The sequence below is a fragment of the Eretmochelys imbricata genome, chromosome 2, assembly GCF_965152235.1.
Source record: "Eretmochelys imbricata isolate rEreImb1 chromosome 2, rEreImb1.hap1, whole genome shotgun sequence".
In the NCBI taxonomy this organism is placed as follows: Eukaryota; Metazoa; Chordata; order Testudines; family Cheloniidae; genus Eretmochelys; species Eretmochelys imbricata.
The window spans coordinates 512,284-527,130 of record NC_135573.1 but is presented as its reverse complement, the minus strand read 5'-3'; the positions used below and the strand labels follow the sequence as shown (position 1 = coordinate 527,130).

The 14,847-nt window shown below is 49.2% G+C and overlaps 1 protein-coding gene across 18 annotated transcripts in view; it reads left to right on the top strand.

The window, feature by feature from the left end:
* SCRIB (scribble planar cell polarity protein) overlaps positions 1-14,847 on the top strand; it is a 238,448-nt gene that overhangs the window by 167,515 nt on the left and 56,086 nt on the right. For 11 of the 18 annotated variants that reach the window (XM_077809562.1, XM_077809575.1, XM_077809561.1 and 8 more), the window contains 5 exons: positions 2,080-2,205; positions 5,710-5,808; positions 5,989-6,036; positions 6,445-6,604; positions 14,606-14,780. In XM_077809562.1, coding sequence (XP_077665688.1) covers positions 2,080-2,205; positions 5,710-5,808; positions 5,989-6,036; positions 6,445-6,604; positions 14,606-14,780 — 608 coding nt within the window. The remainder of the gene's footprint in view (positions 1-2,079; positions 2,206-5,709; positions 5,809-5,988; positions 6,037-6,444; positions 6,605-14,605; positions 14,781-14,847) is intronic. The other 7 variants (XM_077809574.1, XM_077809572.1, XM_077809571.1 and 4 more) reach the window with 2 other exon arrangements.

The window sequence follows — 14,847 nt, the reverse complement described above, 5'->3', positions numbered from 1 at the left end:
CTCGTTTCCTTGCACTCAGCTCACTGCCCCACCTCGCCCTCTCCTTTCCTTGCACTCAGCTCACTGCCAGGGCTCGCCCTCTCCTTTCCTTGCACTTGGCTCACTGCCCTGCCTCGCCCTCTCCTTTCCTTGCACTCTGCTCACTGCCAGGGCTCGCCCTCTCCTTTCCTTGCACTCTGCTCACTGCCAGGGCTGGCCCTCTCCTTTCCTTGCACTCTGCTCACTGCCAGGGCTGGCCCTCTCCTTTCCTTGTACTCGGCTCACTGCCCCACCTCGCCCTCTCCTTTCCTTGCACTCTGCTCACTGCCAGGGCTCGTCCTCTCCTTTCCTTGCACTCGGCTCACCTCCCCACCCCGTCCTCTCCTTTCCTTGCATTTGGCTCACTGCCCCACCCCGTCCTCTCCTTTCCTTGCATTTGGCTCACTGCCCCACCCCGTCCTCTCCTTTCCTTGCATTTGGCTCACTGCCCCACCCCACCCTCTCCTTTCCTTGCACTCGGCTCACTGCCAGGCCTCGCCCTCTCCTTTCCTTGCACTCGGCTCACTGCCCCACCTCTCCCTCTCCTTTCCTTGCACTCTGCTCACTGCCCCGCCTTGCCCTCTCCTTTCCTTGCACTCTGCTCACTGCTAGGCCTCGCCCTCTCCTCTCCTCCCATTCTGCTCACCACCTGGCCTCGCCCTCTCCTTTACTTTCACTCTGATCACCACCAGACCTCACCTTCTCTTTTTCTCACACGCTGCTCATTGCCAGGGCTTGCCCTCTGGTTTCCTTGTACTTTGCTCACTGCCAGGCCTCACACACTCCCTCCTTTACACACTGCTCACTGCCAGGCTTTGCATTGTCCTTTCCTTGCACTCTGCTCACTGCCAGGCCTCATACTCTCCTTTCCTTGCACACTGCTTACCAGCAGGCCACACACTCTCCTTTTCTTGCATGCTGCTCACTGCCAGGCCACACACTCTCCTTTCCTTGCATGCTGTTCACTGCCAGGCCTTGCTCTCTACTTTCCTTTCACGCTGCTCACTGCCAGGCCTAGCACTCTCCTTTCCTTGCGCACTGCTCACTGCCAGGCCTTGCCCTCTGCTTTCCTCGCATTCTGTTTACTGTCAGACCACACACTCTCCTTCCCTTGCACACTGCTCACTGCCAGGCCTTGCTGTCTACTTTCCTTGCACGCTACTCACTGCCAGGCCTTGCTCTTTACTTTCCTTGCATGCTACACACTGCCAGGCCTTGCTCTCTACTTTCCTTTCACGCTGCTCACTGCCAGACCTCACATTTGCACAAATGCACACAGGCTTATTTTTTCCCTTTTCTCAAAATTCAGTGTGAATATTCCATAGCCTTGCTCCCTCTGGTCCTTGCTCTGGTGGCTCTCATTCCCGTGGTGGGTGCTCTCTTTCGCTCACTTACTTGCTTCTCTGCTACCCCTCACTCCAGTTTCTCACATTTGTTCATTTCCTCAAAACATCCCAGAGTGACGGGCTCTAGTTTTAGCCTCAACACCCTCGTCCCCTCTCACATCCCTGCTTGTGGCCCAATCTGTCACTGGAGCCCGCGGTGCTTGTTCATCCTTTACTCTCTCACTCCTGGCAACAACAGCCACTAGCTGCTGTTTGTTACCTGCATCTCCTACTTACGACTCCCACATTCTCCCCAGGCTCTTACTTACTTACACTTCCCTCCTGCACCCCTGGCATCTGCCTGCTTGCATTGTAGACTTGTGCTTGTGCCCTGGGCTTGTGTGGAGCCACTGGGCCCTGCCCTGACCTTATTGCTTGTCTAATTCTGCACATCTTCATCCTGGGGGGTTGGCTGATGCTTGATAGCTGCTGTTGCTCTCCCTCCCACATACCAGTGGGGGCTATTGATAAGGTGCCTTTATCCCTCTCACAGCCTGCTGCCTCTGACTGGGTCGGCAGTGTGGCTGAGAAGTTGCACCCAAGAGTTTCAAACAGGATCTGCCCCCCTCTTTTGGATGCCAGGGATGTCTTGCTGCCCTAACTTTTCTTGTCTCTCTTTTCTGTCTCTTGTCCCTTACTCTACCTTTTCCCTGTTGTGTGGTGTGGGCACAAGCAGACCAAGCCGGGCGTCATTCAGCCTCTCTCCCGTGTGCGACAAAACGCGGCCCCACCTAGTTCGGAGGGCAGGGACAGCCCCAACCCCTTCCAGCAACCTGAGTCATGCTCCAGTGTCCAGAACTCTGTAAGTGGCCTGCAGTTCCTTCTCACTGAGCTGAGTCAGCCTGTTCCTGGTGGTTGCTGTGCCACCCTTCCTGGCAGGCAAGCTACACACACCCTCCTAGTGATGCCCATCGGGTTTAAAGGGAATTTGCTCATTATGGGCCGAAACGCCAACCAACCCTCTCTGGTCCCTGGAGGAGCTCTCTGCCCCATCTGAAAGGCACTGGAGTGCTGGGTGCTCCGTAGTCTTGTGTACGCTGGGATTTGCTCTCATTATAGCCATCTTTGGGTAACCACCAGTGACGCTATCCTGGTGAGAACCCCAGGAAAGACAGACAGAATCCTGATTCGCACCAGTGCAGCTTACTCTGGTTTCAAACAGGGGTGAGCAGCACAGTGGCACATGACGACTTTGCTTGTCTGTGCCAGGATTTGCATCAGTGCAGCTGCACCAGTGGCTGAAATCCCCAGGGCAGATAGAGTCTCGGACCTTCATTTACCTATAAGGTGCTGCGTTCTCTTGATGTATAAAGCCCTTCAGATCTTTTGTCCTGTCATCTCTCACACACCAGGGCAACAGCTTCTTGCTGTTACCTAGCTGTGTGGCTCTGCCCCCTTCGCTGGGGAGCACTGCACCATTGCTGCTTTGCAGAATGATTGCTTGCACATTGGCAATTGCTACAAGATGGTATCACAGTCAGGAGCGAGGAATCTCTGCAGGTCTCTGTGGCCTGGACATTAGGGGCCCAGACACAGGATTTCTGTGCTCTGGCAAGAATTACCACACGAGAACACTGGTCCAGTTGCAGCAGGGAAATATGCCAATGGTCCTGTTACTCGTTTTCACAGTGCCTGTGTGGCACTATTGAAAACCTAGAGAGAGATCCAGCCTGCCTCAAAGAGTCCCAGTATGAACTGGACAGACATCCCTGTCTGGGCCCAAATGAGACCTAGGCTGAAGAGCCAGAGTTCAAGTGATTCAGATACAGTAACTCCTCACTTAAAGTCGTCCCGGTTAATGTTGTTCCATTGTTTCGTTGCTGATCAATTAGGGAACATGCTTGTTTAAAGTTGCGCAATGCTCCCTTATAACGTTGTGTGGCAGTCACCTGTTTTGTCCACTGCTGGCAGAAAGAGCAGCCCGTTGGAGCAAGCTGGTGGCGGCTTGGCACCAGGGTGAACCGGCAGCCTCCCATCAACTCCCCACTCTCCTAAGTTCCCTGTTCAGCAGCTGCTCAGCAGGCTATCAATTGCCGGCAGTTCAGCTGTCCCTCTCTCCACTGCTGTGTGCTGCTCCTGCCCTCTGCCCTGGAGCTGCTCCTGGGAGCCTCCTGCTTGCTGTGCAAGTAGGCGGGGGAAGAGGGGTGCTAATGTCAGAGTGTCCCCCACCCCCCGTTCCTGCCCTCCGCTTATCCGCTCTCCATAGAGCGGGGGGGACATGACAGGGCTCAGGACGGAGAGAGCTTGCTGGCAGCGGCTGCTGTCTCAACTTGCTGATTTACTTAAATCATCCGATGAAGTGAGCTGTAGCCCACGAAAGTTTATGCTCAAATAAATTTATTAGTCTCTAAGGTGCCACAAGTACTCCTGTTCTTTTTGTGAATACAGACTAACAGGGCTGCTACTCTGAAACCTTAAAAAGGCAGTGTACTTAGAGTGGGGTCAGCGTACTTAAAGGGCCAATGCATGTCTCTCTCTCTCACACAGGGTGTGTGTCTCTGTCTCTCTGCCATGCTGTCTCCCCTCCCTCCATTCCTGCTGCCTTGTAGAGTGTGAGGCTACATTAACAACAATGTGTTAACCCTTGAGGGCTCAGCCGAGTGATAGTTCATCATTTAGCAGTAAGACATTCCCTGGGAAATATCCCACCCTCTGACTCCATCACCTCAACCAAGCTTAGAATGTGTACAGTATTAAACTGTTTGTTTAAAACGTATGCTGTGTGTATATATATATATATATATAAAATATATAAAATGTCTTTTGTCTGGTGAAAAAAATTTCCCTGGAATCTAACTCCCCCTCTTTACATTAATTCTTATGGAGAAATTGGATTCGCTTAACATGGTTTTGCTTAAAGTAGCATTTTTCAGGAATGTAACTATAACGTTAAGCAAGGAGTTACTGTATTTTAAAATCTCTTTCCAAGCTGGGTAGATTATTGTTAATCTGAGCAGAAGGGAAGACAACCAAACAAGAATAGATATCACTGTTAGAGCAAAGAGAAGGGCAGCAAACAAGCAAGGCTGAGTTAAGGCAGCCAAAGGGGCTGAGGGAGCGAGAAAAGAGGGAAGGAATCAAATGTGGAATTGAAGGGGAGAGACCATGTAACCACTGGTGAGGAAAGCTCTTGCCCCCACCGTCCTGAGGCCCTGAACAGGGTACCGCTCCCCATATAGGAAGGAAAAGGCGAGGAGCAGAGGACTTTGTTTATAGGCAGCCATGTAAAGCAGGCGTGTTCCCTTTTCAGGGGAGAGAGGAGAAGCCAGATCAGAGAGAGTCAAGGGTGAGGCTGGAAGCAGGAGGTCAAGGCACTGGTCATAGGTGGCACGTTCACTGACTGTAGTGATGAAGGGGAGGAGGGAGGTGGCAGAAGTGCGGGATCTCAGGTGGATTTTTATCCCGGGGGATTAGGGTGTGGTTGTGTTGTGAAGGGGGTGAGAATAGGGGCAAGGCAGATGTGTGTCTGGGATGGGATTGGGGGGTGGGGGAGACAGAAGGTGAAAGGAGGAGAGCAGAAAAGTTACAAGGAACGTGAAGTCCTGTTGGATCGTCTCAGTCTTTTCTGTCAGTACATTGGCAAAGATGCTAAGTGGGGAAACGCTTAAGGAGGCAAGAAGAGGAGATGGTGGGTCCTCCAGATGATAGATCCCTTCCTAGAAGGCAGCTGAGATGTTCTCAGTGCTAGTAAGAGGACCACAGAAATCTACAGGAGCCCTCAGTGTAGGGGGTGTGTGAGCACCGGCACTGACAGTGGTTTAAGTAGGAGTGCAATAGTCCTGCACTGAAATACAGGAGGAAACGGCCAGGCCGTCTTGCAGGGATAACTGGCCTAGCACCAGAGACAAGGCTGAGAGGTAACCTGAACTCTGTTATAGTCTTGGCCTTCACAGATACTGTGAGGTACTCTAAAATCTGGCATACCCAATCCAGACTTAGGAACTGGAGTGCAGTGTTTGGCTACCCATAGAGCCCATTGTTTTCGGCTCAGCCACACTAGCTTATGTCTGCCTGCAATCCCCAAGGAGCCTGGGAGCAGCACTGCCACCTGGGAAACCCCCACTGAACCAGGAGGCTCTGCCGCCAGAAGAAGCATTGGCCTATCCAGGACATGAGAGCCAGCAGTGTAAAATGCTCGTGTCCAAGGAAGCCACGGTGCATGGCAGCTACTCTGTCCGAGGCTGGGGGCTCTGTCTCTGATGCTCCGCTCTCCAGTCTCAAAACACATAAGGGGCTGGTTCTTTTCCTATTCTCTTCTTTATAGCAGCTATGATTAGCCTGACCTCTTCTGTCTCTGTCTCTGCAGCTGCGTCCCCCCTCTCCCCCCTCTCCTGAGGATGTCCCAGTCAATGTCAAGCAGGCATACAAGACCTTTGCAGCGGTGCCCCTGTCGCAGGCAAATAAGGTAGGGGTAGGGCAGGGATGATGACCTGGCTGCACAGACACCAGGGTGGCAGGGACGATGGGGATACTGGGAGCATCACAGGTGGGTCAGGAATGAGAATGGAGGCAGGAGGTGCTGTGGGTGAGGCAAAGACAAAGATAACCCCTCTCTCAAAAGTTTCCCTTTTCTCTCTCTCCTCAGGAGACGCACGGTCAGACAAGCACCGAGAAACCTAAAGCTTCTCCTGAGGTGAGTTTCAGTGGCTGGAAATGGAGTTGGAGTTGGGAGTCCTGATCACAGACTTTGGGGGATAAGGGCAGGATCCCAATGTGGGTAGATAGGAGGCAAAGTTCCCATCTGTGGCAATGTGGAGAGAGGGTTCAGACATGGGGTAGGGACCTGATGAAAGCAGGCATGTGGCCTGTGCCTGAAGGGACTAGATATGGGGTAGGGACCTAGGGAAGGCAGGCATGGGACATATACTCAGGGAGATTGGATACGGGGCAGGGATCCAGGGAAGGTGGGCACAGGGCACATGCCTGAAGAGATTGGACGTGGGGTAGGGACACAGGAAAGGTAGGCATGGGCACTTGCCTGCGGGGATTGGATATGGGGCAGGGTCTTTTAGTGGCTGACATGCTGCTGTGGCTGTTGCAGATGATGTCGTCTAGGGGACTGCACAGCCCAGAGCAGCGATCCTTCCGTGAGAGGCAAAAGTACTTTGAGATCGAGGTGAAGCAGCAGCAGGTGGAGAAGCCCCCCAAGCGTGTCTCCCTGGTGGGGGAGGATGACCTGAAGAAAATGAAGGAGGAGGAAGGTGCGATGGAGTCAGTTTTGGGGTGTTAGGTTTCTCTTTTGTGCTCTTGCGGGGTCTGTCCCCTGCCTGTTGGCTTTTGAGAGTGGGGGATCCTGCCTATTGAACATGGGACTGGTAGGGACCTCCTGAGTCACTGAGTCCAGTCCACTGCTATTACAGGCAACTCTGTCCTATCATCCCATTCATAAACTTACCAAGCTCCACCTTACAAGTAGTTGGGCTGTTTGCCCCCTGCTCCTACCAGAAGGCTATTCCAGAACCCCGCTGCTTGGATGGTTGGAACTGGAAATATTCTAATTTCCAGCCATCGGCTCCTGGGTTCCAGTTTATTAGGATGGGCGGGAGGGTGTCTCAAGCAACAGTACCATAAAATATTGAACCCCTGTGGTCAGGCCTGAAAAATCATGAGACTGGCTTTAAAATGACATGTGTTGGGTCTGTCTTTGCCTTCTGGCTTTGGAGCCCCTCTGAGCTCCATCTTCAAGCTTCTCTCCACAGCCAGGAGTGCTACCGTGTTTGTGTTTTAAATGGAAGCTGAGATTCTCCTTTGCTTGCTTCCCACTCCTGGGATGGGCTGGCCTGTACAACTCTGACAGTTAACAGTAGCTAGCAGTGCCCACTGAAGCACTTATATGCTGCCTCCTGCCCGTCTCTTCCCTGTTTTGAAGGGTCTAAGGGTGAGGCTATAAAAAGGGATTGCAGCACTCCTTCCAGCCGCCCGCAGCAGCAGACTACCAACCTCTCTGGACCTGGATCCAGATCCTATTTTTGATACAAGTGCTATCTAAAAACATTTTGGTTTAGAGTTTTACACTGTTAAGATTGTACATAGTTAGTAGTTACAGTTTTGGATAGGTAGTTTTTAGCAACGATAAGTAAGCTTTGGCTCCAAACTGAGGTGTCTTCTATGACAGATCTGAAAACTAAGAAGCCAAGTTTTAAATGCTTTTCGTCCTGCCCAGCAGTCTTCTCATAACACAAGAACTAAGGGTCACCAAATGAAATTAATAGGAAGCAGGTTTAAAACAAACAAAAGGCAGTATTTTTTTCCACACAATGCACAGTCAACCTGTGGAACTCTCTGCCAGAGGTTGTTGTGAAGGCCAAGACAATAGCAGAGTTCAAAAAAGAATTAGATAAATTCATGGAGGGTAGGTCCATCAATGACTATTAGCCAGGATGGGTAGGGATGGTGTCCCTAGGCTATGTTTGCCAGAAGCTGAAATGGGCGACAGGGGTTCATTCCCTCTGAAGCACCTGGCATCAGAAGACAGGACACTGGGCTAGATGGACCTTTAGTCTGACCCAGTATGGCCATATAAGATTTTCTGTCTTATTATCTATCCCTTTCCTAATGATTCACAACATTCTGTTTGCTTTTTTGGCTGCACTGCACATTGAGTAGATGTTTTCAGAGAACTATCCACAGTGACTCCAAGATCTCTTCCTTGAGTGGTAACAGCTAATTTAGACCCCATCATTTTGTATGTATAGTTGGGATTATGTTTTCCAATGTTCATTACTTTGCATTTATCTGCCATTTTGTTGCCCAGTCACCTAGTTTTGTGAAATCCCTTTGTGTCACTTCACAGTCTGCTTTCTACTTAACTATCCTGAGAAGTTTTGTATCAGCTACAGATTTTGACACCTCATTGTTTACATAAGAACATCCATACTGGGTCAGACCAAAGGTCCATCTAGCCCAGTATCCTGTCTTCCGACAGTGGCCAATGCCAGGTGCCCCAGAGGGAATGAATAGAACAGGCAATCATAGAATCATAGAATATCAGGGTTGGAAGGGACCTCAGGAGGTCATCTAGTCCAACCCCCTGCTCAAAGCAGGACCAATCCCCAACTAAATCATCCCAGCCAGAGCTTTGTCAAGCCTGACTTAAAAACCTCTAAGGAAGGAGATTCCACCACCTCCCTTGGTAGCCCATTCCAGTGTTTCACCACCCTCCTAGTGAAAAAGTTTTTCCTAATATCCAACCTAAACCTCCCCCACTGCAACTTGAGACCATTACTCCTTGTTCTGTCATCAGCTACCACTGAGAGCAGTCTTGAGCCATCCTCTTTGGAACCCCCTTTCAGGTAGTTGAAAGCAGCTATCAAATCCCCCCTCATTCTTCTCTTCCGTAGACTAAACATCCCCAGTTCCCTCAGCGTCTCCTCATAAGTCATGTGTTCATCAAGTGATCCATCCCCTGTCACTCATTTCCAGCTTCTGACAAACAGAGGCTAGTGACATCATCCCTGCCCATCCTGGAGAATAGCCATTGATGGACCTATACTCCATGAACTTATCTAGTCTGTTTTGAACCCTGTTATACTCTTGGCCTTCACAACAGCCTCTGGCAGAGAGTTCCACAGGTTGACTGTGCATTGTGTGGAAAAAAATACTGCCTTTTGTTTGTTTTAAACCTGCTGCCTATTAATTTCATTTGGTGACCCCTAGTTCTTGTGTTATGAGAGGGAATAAATAACTCTTCCTTATTTACTTTCTCCACACCAGTCATGATTTTAAAGACATCAATCATATCCCCCCTTAGACATCTTTTCCAAGCTGAAAAGTCCCAGTCTTATTAATCTCTCCTCATACGGAAGCCATTCCATACCCCTAATCATTTTTGTTGCCCCTTTCTGAACCTTTTCCAATTCCAATATATCTTTTTTGAGATTAGGTGACCACATCTGCACAAAGTATACAAGATGGGGGCGTACCATGGATTTATACAAAGGCAATATGATATTTTCTGCCTTACTATCTATCCCTTTCTTGATGATTCCCAACATTCTATTCACTTCTTTGACTGCCGCTGCACATTGACAGATGTTTTCAGAGAACTCTCCACAATGACTCCAAAAATCTCTTTCTTGAGTGGTAATGGCTAATTTAGATCCCATCGTTTTATATGTACAATTGGGATTATGTTTTCCAATGTGCGTTACGTTGCATTTATCATTGAATTTCATCTGCCATTTTGTTGTCCAGTCACCCAGTTTTGAGAGATCCTTTTGTGGCTCTTTGCAGTCAGCCTGGGACTTAACTATTTTAAGTAGTTTTGTATCATCTGCGAATTTTGCCACTTCACTGTCTATCTCTTTTTCCAGATCATTTATGAATATGTTGAACAGTACTGATCCCAGTACAGATCCCTGAGGGACACCACTATTTACCTCTCTCCATTCTGAAAACTGAGCATTTATTTCTATCCTTTGTTTCTTATCTTTTAACCAGTTACTTATCCATGACAGGACCTTCCCTCTTATTCCATGACAGCTTACTTTGCATAAGAGCCTTTGGTGAGGGACCTTGTCAAAGGCTTTCTGAAAATCTAAGTACACTATATCCACTGGATCACCCTTTTCCACATGCTTGTTTACACCTCAAAGAATTCTAGTAGATTAGTGATGCATGATTTCCCTTTACAAAAAACATGTTGACTCTTCCCCAACAAATCTCCCCAGAAAAATCATGGAGCAGGTCCTCAAGGAATCTATTTTGAAGCACTTGGAAGAGAGGAAGGTGATCAGGAAGCGTCAACATGGATTCACGAAGGGCAAGTCATGCCTGACCAACCTGATTGCCTTGTATGATGAGATAACTGGCTCTGTGGATAAGGGGGAAGTGGTAGACATGATATACCTTGATTTTAGCAAAGCTTTTGATACGGTCTCGCATAGTATTCTTGTCAGCAAGTTAAAGAAGTATGGATTGGATGAATGAAGAAGTATGGATTGGATGAATGAACCCTATAAGGTTGGCAGAAAGCTGGCTAAATCGTCAGGCTCAACGGGTAGTGATCAATGGCTTGATGTCTAGTTGGCAGCCGGTATCAGTGGAGTGCCCTGTGGGTTGGTCCGGGGGCCGGTTTTGTTCAACATCTTCATTAATGATCTGGTTGATGGGATGGATTGCACCCTCAGCAAGTTTGCAGATGACACTAAGATGTGGGGGAGGTAGATATGCTGGAGGGTAGGATAGGGTCCCGAGTGACCTAGACAAACAGGAGGATTGGGCCAAAATAAATCTGATGAGGTTCAACAAGGACAAGTGCAGTCTCCTGCACTTAGGATGGAAGAATCCCATGCACCGCTACAGGCTGGGAACTGACTGGCTAAGCAGCAGTTCTGCAGAAAAGGACCTGGGGATTTCAGTGGACGAGAATCTGGATATGAGTCAACAGTGTGCCCTTGTTGCCAAGAAGGCTAATGGCATATTGGGCTGCATTAGTAGGAGCCTTGCCAGCAGATCGAGGGAAGTGATTATTCCCTTCTATTTGGCACTGGTGAGGCCAGTACATCAAGGGACGTGATTGTTCCCCTCTATTCAACATTGGTGAGACCTCATCTGGAGTACTCGCAAAAAGAAAAGGAGTACTTGTGGCACCTTAGAGACTAACCAATTTATTTGAGCATGAGCTTTCGTGAGCTCATGCTCAAATAAATTGGTTAGTCTCTAAGGTGCCACAAGTACTCCTTTTCTTTTTGCTAATACAGACTAACACGGCTGTTACTCTGAAATCTGGAGTACTGTGTCCAGTTTTGGGTCCCCCATTACAGAAAGGATGTGGACAAATTGGAGAGAGTCCAGCAGAGGGCAACGAAAATGATTAGGGGGTTGGGGCACATGACTTACGAAGAGAGGCTGAGGGAACTGGGGTTATTTAGTCTACAAAAGAGAAGAGTGAGGGGAGATTTGATAGCAGCCTTCAACTACCTGAAGAGGGGTTCCAAAGAGGATGGAGCTAGGCTGTTCTCAGCGTGGCAGATGGCAGAACAAGAAGCAATGGTCTCCAGTTGCAGTGTGGGAGGTCTAGGTTGGATATTAGGAAACACTATTTCACTAGGAGAGTAGTGAAGCACTGGAATGGGTTCCTTAGGGAGGTGGTGGAATCTCCATCCTTAGAGGCTTTTAAGGCCCAGCTTGACAAAGCCCTTGCTGGGATGACTGAGTTGGTGTTGGTCCTGCTTTGAGCAGGGGATTGGACTAGATGACCTTCTGAGGTCTCTTCCAACCCTAATATTCTTTGATTTTCATGGATTCATAGAGTCCAAGACCAGAAGGGACCACTGTGATCATCTAGTCTGACCTCCTGAATAAAACAGAGCATAAAACTTACCCAAAATAATAATTTGCAGAGAAACATCCATTTTTTTAAAGGGTCTTATTCATGTGTACCCTCCTGTTTCCAATCCTGTACCTTCACAGGACCTGAATTTAGTTGTGTCTCACTTGATGGGTTCCTCCTTTGAACCCTTGGCAACAACTCTACTGCAGCTATCAATGAAACCAGTGTTTTTGATAGTAGTTACCTCTGCAAGGTGTTTGAGAGAGATACAGGAACTTTCAGCCAACTCTCCTTTTACAGTATTCCACAAAGGCAAGGTCTCTCTCAGGCCACTCCCTAAATGTATGCCTCAAGTCATATCTTCATTCTACTTCAACCAGACTATCTTCCAGTGTTCTTTCTGAAGCCTCATTCTTCCAGGATTGAAGAAAAACTTCATACCTGGGATTTTCAGAGGGCTCTGGCATTTTATCTGGACCACACAAGATCTGGCAAAGGTCCCTCCTTCACCAAGGATAATAGCCCACTTCACTAGGGCTCATTCTACTTCATCAGCCTTTTTGAACAACATTGCAATAGCAGACATTTACAAAGCAGCAACGTAGTGGTTGTGCATACCTTCTCCAGACACTACAGTATTACTCAAGCTTCCCAAGATGTCCGGGCCATGGAAGCAGGCAAAGTGGTTGGACAGGTCTCAAAAATATCCCCTTCTTGTATAAAAAAAAAAGTATCCCCCTCTTGCATTCCCCTGCCTTCCAACCCCTGCATGCTTAAACCCATCTTAGGTGAAAGGTCTAACTGATCGCCATACCTGGGGTTGGGAAGGAATTTTCCCTTTGGTCAGTTTGGCAGAGACCCTGGGGGTTTTTCGCTTTCCTGCACCACAGGTTACATGTCACTTGCAGGTTTAAACTAGTGTACATGGTGGATTCTCTGTAACTTGAAGTCTTTAAACCATGATTTGAGGCCTTCAGTAACTCAACCAAAGGTTAGGAATCTATTTCAGGAGTGGGTGAGTGAGGTTCTGTGGCCTATGATGTGCAGGAAGTCAGACTAGATGATCACGATGGTCCCTTCTGACCTTAAAGCCTATCAGTCTATAGATCTATGAGAATATAGGCCTCTGAACAGTCTGTGCCCATGGGAGGTGGGTGGAGTTTTGCCCATCCCTTGCCATGACTCTGGCCTTCCTTGGGTGGGCAGGATCATCAGCTAATCTGGCCTCCATCCCCCCAGCAGAGTCCTACCTATTGGCTCCCCATTTCACTGTCCCTGATGTGTGGGGAGTGGGTCTGCTTGTCAGCTCAGCTGGGGGGGGATGATGTTTGCCCGTTAGCTCCTGGGGCTCTATGTCCATGGAGGGATAGGTCTGAATCTAGCTGTTGACTCCTAGAGGTCTGATCCCAGACACGCATATCAGATCCTGTGGGGTCCATAGAATCATAGAATATCAGGGTTGGAAGGGACCCCTGAAGGTCATCTAGTCCAACCCCCTGCTCGAAGCAGGACCAATTCCCAGTTAAATCATCCCAGCCAGGGCTTTGTCAAGCCTGACCTTAAAAACTTCCAAGGAAGGAGATTCCACCACCTCCCTAGGCAACGCATTCCAGTGTTTCACCACCCTCTTAGTGAAAAAGTTTTTCCTAATATCCAATCTAAACCTCCCCCACTGCAACTTGAGGCCATTACTCCTCGTTCTGTCATCTGCTACCATTGAGAACAGTCTAGAGCCATCCTCTTTGGAACCCCCTTTCAGGTAGTTGAAAGCAGCTATCAAATCCCCCCTCATTCTTCTCTTCTGCAGGCTAAACAATCCCAGCTCCCTCAGCCTCTCCTCATAAGTCATGTGTTCTAGACCCCTAATCATTTTTGTTGCCCTTCGCTGGACTCTCTCCAATTTATCCACATCCTTCTTGTAGTGTGGGGCCCAAAACTGGACACAGTACTCCAGATGAGGCCTCACCAATGTCGAATAGAGGGGGACGATCACGTCCCTCGATCTGCTCGCTATGCCCCTACTTATACATCCCAAAATGCCATTGGCCTTCTTGGCAACAAGGGCACACTGCTGACTCATATCCAGTTTCTCGTCCACTGTCACCCCTAGGTCCTTTTCCGCAGAACTGCTGCCTAGCCATTCGGTCCCTAGTCTGTAGCGGTGCATTGGGTTCTTCCGTCCTAAGTGAAGGACCCTGCACTTATCCTTATTGAACCTCATCAGATTTCTTGTGGCCCAATCCTCCAATTTGTCTAGGTCCTTCTGTATCCTATCCCTCCCCTCCAGCGTATCTACCACTCCTCCCAGTTTAGTATCGTCCGCAAATTTGCTGAGAGTGCAATCCACACCCTCCTCCAGATCATTTATGAAGATATTGAACAAAACCGGCCCCAGGACTGACCCCTGGGGCACTCCACTTGACACCGGCTGCCAACTAGACATGGAGCCATTGATCACTACCCGTTGAGCCCGACAATCTAGCCAGCTTTCTACCCACCCTATAGTGCATTCATCCAGCCCATCTCAACAGGGGGTCTGCCCATTGGTTCCTAGGCGGTTCCCATCCATGGAGGAGTTACAGAGGGTGAAGCAGTTGGAGGCTCTCTGAGATTATAGCTGGAAGAAAGGTAGGGAAAAGGTTTTGCTGATTACAAAGAAGTGATTAAGAGGACAGGTTGAAAGGCATCGAGGCTGGTAAAGGAGTAGATGCTAAGAGAGCTCAAGAGAAGTGTTTCTTCAGGGAGGGAATCGATTCAAAGACGGTTACAGAAATTGTAGGATTCTATTGCAGAGAGTGAGCGAGGCCCTTAAAGGGAAAGGACCTACCCAGAGATTGTTCCCATGAACCTCGGTGGCCATGGGAAACACTGCTGGCAGCCAGCTCTGCAGTTCTCTTCCCACTCATATGGGTCTGTCTCATTTTGGCAGCTCGTAAACTGCAGCAGAAACGGGCTCTGCTGTTGGAGGAGGAGGAGGAGGAGGAAGAGGAGGATGTGGGGACGCAGATGCCCGATATGAGCATGCAGTCCAGTGTCATCATCGAAGGAGTGGAGTACAAGATCAAGAGACTAAATGGAAGGAGCATCCAGTCCCCGGCAACTCGGTAAGACCAGCTGGCAGCTCAGATCCAGCTCTGTGTCCTAGGAGTTGGCCAGCATCACCTTTCCCCA